The sequence below is a fragment of the Lingula anatina genome, chromosome 1 (genome assembly GCF_051362555.1).
Source record: "Lingula anatina isolate TDL-2025a chromosome 1, LinAna3.0, whole genome shotgun sequence".
In the NCBI taxonomy this organism is placed as follows: Eukaryota; Metazoa; Brachiopoda; class Lingulata; order Lingulida; family Lingulidae; genus Lingula; species Lingula anatina.
The window spans coordinates 68,401,851-68,409,229 of record NC_141767.1 but is presented as its reverse complement, the minus strand read 5'-3'; the positions used below and the strand labels follow the sequence as shown (position 1 = coordinate 68,409,229).

General features: G+C 36.2%; 1 protein-coding gene across 1 annotated transcript; it reads left to right on the top strand.

Moving 5' to 3' along the window:
- Positions 1–2,901: 2,901 nt before the first annotated feature.
- On the top strand, positions 2,902–7,360 carry LOC147764924 (multicopper oxidase 3-like). The gene is made up of 8 exons (XM_087002733.1): positions 2,902–2,987; positions 3,178–3,338; positions 3,588–3,809; positions 4,787–5,058; positions 5,267–5,442; positions 5,998–6,136; positions 6,617–6,723; positions 6,956–7,360. Exons 1-8 carry the CDS (start codon positions 2,937–2,939, stop codon positions 7,112–7,114), a joined length of 1,287 nt encoding a protein of 428 aa, XP_086858859.1. The 5' UTR covers positions 2,902–2,936; the 3' UTR covers positions 7,115–7,360.
- Positions 7,361–7,379: the final 19 nt, after the last annotated feature.

Sequence of the window (7,379 nt, the reverse complement as noted above, 5' to 3'; positions counted from 1 at the left end):
CCCCTCCCCAACTCTTGATTAATAAAATTCTTCATGGGCCAGATTGAAAATGATATTGCAAAATACATTCAAAATCGTAGGAAGGTTAATTGCAGATAATGCTGCGAGGACATTCTTGTGCAAGGGCCAATATAAATTTTTTTACTTCGTCTCCCGGTTTTGGAGCGCCTGTTCTAATTTTTGAAAGCGAGGCAATGGAACCAAACGATGCACTATGTAATCTCGTAAAAATTGCTATTTTTAAATAAAGACCATAGCATGGAGTACATTGAAATGCGACTCGTTTATTATTGTGATCTTCAATAATAATTAATATAAAAGATACGATATAATAGGTTCTTATCGACGCCCAATTTATTAGCTTTATAGATTTTTTAAAGTATTTGGAGATTAAAAACACAAAAGCTGGCAGGTTTCAAATCGAGGCCCCACATATTGTTCGTGTGCACATAGCACGCTCGATAAAGCTCGATATTTACAAAACGAATTTCCATTCTGTATATTTTTATTAAAGGGATAACAACTCTTCGTATGAGATCTAAATTTCACAATAAATACATTGTAAACAACATAGAAATAAAATATATTCTATTTTACCACAAAAACAGCAGTTATAGCAAGTAATCTGAAATCTGTGCATGCCATCCGACTACGTAACCTTCGTAGATGGCTATACTCAGTAATAATCTCTTAAGAGATTTACAAAAAATATCTTTTTAGGAAAAAAAACAGGGACTAAATTTAAATGTAGAAATGGATTCATTAACCATTGGTAAGAATAGGAAAATTGATGTTTACCCCAGGAAAATTCATTTCTCGGCCAAAATGAACAGTTGTTATTCGTTATTGGGGCATACATTTTGTGAAGGGTATGCACTGTTCAAGCCATTATGTTGGTGCGTCGCATCTCCTTTTAGACGCATTTCTTTGTGCGCGTGTCTTTTAAATTCAGCTGGGGTGATGTAAACTTTTCAAACCTAGTAGTATAGGTAGTAACAATGTATGCATAACTTAACGCCGGTGTTATATTTCTCACAGAGCAAGTAGATTCAGCGCTCTGGGTTAGGCTGGTTTCATATATCGCGTCAGAAAGGTAGTTCGGGTGTTAACGAAAATGACGAGCGTTGTAAACTTAACGGCACGGCGTTTGGTGTACCTGGCTGTAAGCATTATCACATGTTTAGTGGTCCAAGCGGGTAAGTTAAATCAAAATGTAAGTTTACGCAATTGTAAGTGTAAATGTTATAGTAGTCTCTATGAAAATTAAGGTTAATTATACGTAATTGTTACTTGTCGTATATTCATATAGAAAAATAAAACGCAAGCAATATTTCCCCGCAACTGCTGTTATTTCATCATTAGTGATATTTCTCTGATGATAAAATGAAACAATTTGAACTTATTTCAACAAAAACCAAATAAAATTCAACAATCCAGCTTAGACTGGTGAAGGCCATCTTTCAAATATTGTGAAAGGAAGGTAGTTTGGGTGTTAACAAACATTATGGGCAGCGTAAACAGGGTCCATTAGTAATATTTTCCCAAATTATTGTATTGAACAAAAACTTACTTTGGCTATATTATCAACTGAATAATACGCTCGTTTCTCACAGCGCGAGTTGAAATGAGTACAATGCGCAGCTTAACGTATATTTATCGAACATGCTGGTATATTGTATATGTACCCACTGAATATGGCTTTTCTTCAGGAATTGTATATAAAAACAGCTTATTGTTATATCACGGCATATCGTGCTAGTGCTCTTACATGTACATAGGGGAGACCAGGGGTTGTTAGACCCCGGGGCAAGTTGCCCCGAAGAATTTACCCTTAAATAAAAACATACAATTTATGATTTATATATTAAACAAAGCGAATTTAAAAACGCAATTAAGTGACTTAAAGCAAAAAATAAGTAAACATATGAAAAAAATCTGTCTGTGTCTCTGTAATATATAAAACTGTATATGATAAAATTTAAATATTGTTCAAAGTTTTATTTTTAGGACCTTCTTCTGTACGTTTTGCCAATTCTCTTATTAGGAAAATCTGACGCCCATTTCCTAAGCCTTATCTTTGCCTCTTCCACGAGTTGTTAACCTTCCTCGAGCTTACGTATTTTCTAATACATGTATTTATAGACGGCCACGAGTGTGCTAGAGTTTGTCAGCGAAATGTCCACAAGATGTGCGAGTACAACTTTACCGTCGATTGGTATCTTACACTATCCAAGGTAAAGATTAAGAAAAAGAGAAACTAGAAAAGCACTCCGCCAAGGCAGCAATTTTTTTATTATTATTGATTATTGATTGATTATTGATCCAGATCACCACCAAAAACTAATCACTTCTAAGTTAACCCATTTCTGACCTACCCCGAAAATTTCATTAAAATCGGTCCATAACTTTTTGAGTTATGTTGATGATTGGTTTTTGATTATTGATTATTGATTGATTATTGATCTGGATTACCACCAAAAACTAATCACTTCTTAGTTAACCCATTTCTGACCTACCCTGAAAATTTCATAAAAATCGATTCATTACTTTTTGAGTTGTGTTGATGATTGATTTTTGATTATTGATTATTGATTGATTATTGATCCGGATCACCACCAAATATTAATCACTTCTAAGTTAACCCATTTCTGACCTACCCTGAAAATTTTATTAAAATCGGTCCATATGTTTTTGAGTTATGTTGATGACAAACAGACAGAAAGACACACAGACAGGGGTTAAAACCCCTTTTGAAAAAAAGGGGTAAGGTTAAGGCAATAAGAAAAATGTGAACCAATGTCAACGATGTACTATTCATTGCTTATAAAATTTCTCAGTCTTGTACCTTCCATACGTTATGATACATTCTAGGCTTGCTACGACTGTCCATTTAACCTGACTGCCACCGCCCCCATTGTATAGCTGCTGATGGACATATGCGAGCTGTCATTGCGGTCAATAGACAGATACCAGGGCCGATGATAGAGGTGAGACGGAGTACATGTATTTTGCAGTTTTAAACGGCAGATGCGTGTCCATCGTTTCATACGAAAGAGGACGTAGGATTAATTACTCAAATGTATATATACCTTTGATAATATTTAGGGACCTGGCAGTACATTGGCTTTATGATGTGTTTATTGTAAATAAATCAAAAGATATGTGATTGTCATCCAGGTTTGTGAGGGTGATACCTTGGTGGTGAATGTAAAGAATGAACTTGAGGACGGTGAAAGTACAGTGATACATTGGCACGGCATCCACCAGATGGGGACACCGTACATGGACGGAGTCAGTATGATAACACAGTGCCCCATTCCACAGTTCACAACATTCAGGTACGTTACGGGGATGTTAGACACATACATAATCAAAGGATGATTATTGCCTTTTGGCCAATATTCTAAAAAGAAGTGAATTTAAGCCGTTTTCATTGTGTACATGTATCTTGCGTTTGTTTGTTGTTTGTGAGTTTGTGATAAATTTCTGTCCAGCGACAGCGGCTGCAATTCAAAAACCCAATTTGTTTTTCTGATTGATGATTGACCCAGGATGAACTGATTTGTAATATGTCTATTCTAATACAGGTTCACGTTTAAAGCCAGCCCAGCTAGGACCCATTTCTACCATTCCCACATTGGCTCGCAGATCGCGGACGGCCTGTATGGTGCGTTAATAGTTCGCAAACCACCGGAAGATGAACCACATAGGACCCTGTACGACGAGGATCTCCCTAGTCACGTGATTCAGCTGGCAGACTGGTTTCCAGAGCCATCAAATGCACGTTTTGTCCATTTGATGCATAACAAGTGAGTGCTGTTGTTGAATGTGCTCTACCAGGATGAGATTTGAGATATCAAGCTGTCAATTCTTATGTAAATATCAAGCCCCTTAACAAATTGGAAAACAAAAGAGTCACATTGAAAGTTTTTAATACATGAAAAATTGCACAAAAAGGAAGATATGCCTCTAATTTCTTGTTTTTTGTTTTATCACATCACAGCTGTAAACCTTGTTTTTAGTAATGCTTTCTATTCCAGATATTAACGTAACATATTGTATCGAAGTACAAAATCCAGATGCTTAGATATTTTTATCATTTATTCAAATTAATTACATGCACCTTCCACCTCAAATCTGATGGTCTTCGGTGATTTGCATAAAGGTGAAATACCTCCGTGAAATTAAAAAGATTCCGCGAAATATCAACATTTTTTACACAATAAGCATTTGAGTGAGTTCTTTAAAAGGCACATTAGCGTGTATGTCTATGGGGCATTGCACTTTTCTCCTGCAGACGGTCAGGGAGTAATGAAACTTACCTTTCATCACTGGAATCCCACCGTCTTTGCTGACGAATCAACAGTTTTGTTGTACTCCACTACACTTGTCGCGTGTATGTTTGCGTGTGTGTGTGTGTGTGCGTGCGTGTGTGTGTGTGTGTGTGCGCGTGTGTTGGTCTGTGAGTGGAGGAGAATGTAGCCCGTTTGGGGATCATTAGGTGCCAATGGTTTTAGTAGATTGTTTTTTCTGGAATAGAAAGTGAATGGGACCGTTTACGTAGTAGATACACACGCTATTATACAAGTCACAAGGGGGTGAATGTTCTGAAGAAAAGATAAAAAACGTACATGCTCTGTAAAGATAATAAAATAGTATATCTACACTGGGGTTTTTAAAGTCCTTTTATATATGGTATCTGATATAAAAAGCAGCATTTGAAACCTTATTTTATTTGTACAGTCTAGCAGAGTTTAGCATGCATTGAGCATTCTTTTTTCTGCAGGTTTGACAACTTTCTGTCCTTTTCCTTACTGTTAAACGGGAAATCTGATAACTACGAAGTGAAACTGAGTTCCAATCCTAACATCACGACAAGACCCCCTTTAGAAGTCTTTCACGTGACCCAGGGTAATCGATACCGCTTTCGCTTCATCAACGCTGGCCATATGATATGCAATTTCAAAGTATCGGTTGACGCCCACAACTTGACTGTCATTGCTGCCGATGGCGTTGCCGTGAAGCCTATAGAGGTCGATGTATTTGGAATAAAACCAGGTAATCATTTATCTTTGATTATCACGAAGTGCTGTAGTTCCTTGCAATACAGTTTTAACAGGAAAAGTGCAGGTGCCAAGACGACATTTTTTAATTTTACCTAAAAATGGATATCCAGCAATGTCTCTAATCAGGCGCTTCGTGTCGCAACCTGAACGTGCCCTGATCAATGATCAATTATTCGTTCATGATTTAACTTTAATTTCAGGTGAACGATTTGACGCCGTTTTGCATGCTAATCAGTCAGTTGGTAATTACTGGTTGAAGGCTGTAGGCATGGCGAGTTGTGGTTTCTTAGGACATGTGGCCCTAGGAGTAATTAGATACAATGACGCGGCTGACGAATATCCCACTGAAGACAGGAAGGCAAACAGACTCGGAAAGGTTATTCTAATTTATGCTTCAATATACTATGGTTTACCAATCATTCACATAAACTGTATGGGCCTGAGACGAGTTTTATACTGTGTCATCTTTGATTTAAAATAAGATGCTGCAATTTCGATTCACCGGAATTATTGGTGATTTAGCTACAGGTTTAATTGCGATAAATTTAAATATTGGATCATATCTGTTTTTCATTATGCCTTGATAAAGCAGTTTTGTTTTCCGTCATTTTAAACGATATCAAACTTTTATGATGTCTTTAATAATGATAACTAAAACTATTCATACGTTATGTGTGGGTGTTTTGACGCAAAACCTGTGTATCAAAATGGACCTTTCTCTATTTTGGTATTTGAGAACGATGGCTCCAGACAGTTTGGTGTTGTTTGTAGATATACAATATATCAATTTGAAAACAAGGCAAAAAGTCAAAGAAGAACATTTACTGTAATTATAAATAAGTCAAATACATGTATCACTCAATGTTATAAGTCGGCAACACGGATAGAAGTGTATCATGTCGCCAACGTATTATAAATCTCCACATTTCAGTATTTGAATCCAACCATAAGTGAACCAAGAAACCCGATCAAAACCCACGGACCGGACTTTGATATTCTCGTAGACGAGTTGGAAAATTTTGAGAACGAAATATTTACTGATGAAAATGTAGATGTTAAATACTATCTTGGTAAGTCAAGTTATTGTACGGTCGAGTCTTGTCTTGCTGGTACTTTTTTGGGCTTGTAAAATTGTTATTGTGTTATATTTTCCGTATTTATTACATTACATACAATATTTATATATACAAATTTACCGATGAGAATTTGGATTGGGTTTGCTGATAAGTCGAATCGGTGCATGTTTCATGCATGTTTCATGCATGCATGTTTGCCCAACTATTTAGCCCGAAAAGATTGATTTATACAGTCATAAAAGCTGTCTATGAAACGTACATTTAATAAATATCAGTTGTTAAAATTTGAGCCCCATAACTGACTTAAGACTTCTTAAATAGGCCCCGGGTTTTAGTATATCAGGCTAATGGACAAAAGCGTCTGGAAGGATGTGGACTTCAGAGTACAAGAGGTAAAATTATTCAGCAGCTCATGGTAGAATTATAAAGTACATGTACAAGTGAAATCCACTTTATTTCTTCTTGTATCTTTAGGTATGGACTTTCTGAACAATGACAACACGAAGTTTAACCACCGTATCTACTACCCCGTGAAGGAGCTCCCTCGGGCCAAAGCACACCACACTCCAGTTTTAGACAACGTATCCTTTTGGTCGATGATAATAAAGAGGTTTCTGAACGTAATAATTATCACTGGTGCCCAAACTTTCAAAATATTAGTTTTCACATTTTAAAATTTTCTATTGTTTCCTCGTTTGTTTAATAGAAAATCATTTTGTGAATCCAAATTCCGAAAAAAAACAACTGAACATTGATGAATAGTTGTTATTAAAATATATTCTGTGCATTTGTTTTTCCTTAACGACCATAAAGATAACGTTTGCGTTCCCTCCTGTGCCCCTCATGACACAACCAGATGACATTGATACCGCCTGGTTTTGTAACCACTTCACAGTTAACACTACCAACTGTAGTGACGATCTCTGCAAGGTTCGTCAAGAGGTAATAAAGACGACTATTTTGCGTCATTAATTCATAGTATTTATCTGTTGAAATATTTTTCATCGCTATTTTGTATTTTCTGAACCATTAATCATGTCAAATATGGCATCTTGAATAAAAAGCACTGTTTATCACAATTAAATATGTGAGTTGAACATTTGTAAAAAAAAAGCACATGGAATTGGGGTCAGACAACCGTTTAGACCAATGTTTATCTTCATCAACTCCAACATATCATCTCGTTAAAAAGTGCATATGCAAGCAGGCGTACTCTTATAGAGGATTTTATTACATT

Coding starts and splice junctions, on each gene's coding strand:
- LOC147764924 (XM_087002733.1), top strand. CDS start 2,937: ATGCGAGCTGTCATTGCGGTCAATAGACAGATACCAGGGCCGATGATA. Junction 5,059..5,266: donor TGTATTTGGAATAAAACCAG/GTAATCATTTAT, acceptor CTTTAATTTCAG/GTGAACGATTTGACGCCGTT. Junction 5,443..5,997: donor AGGCAAACAGACTCGGAAAG/GTTATTCTAATT, acceptor TCCACATTTCAG/TATTTGAATCCAACCATAAG.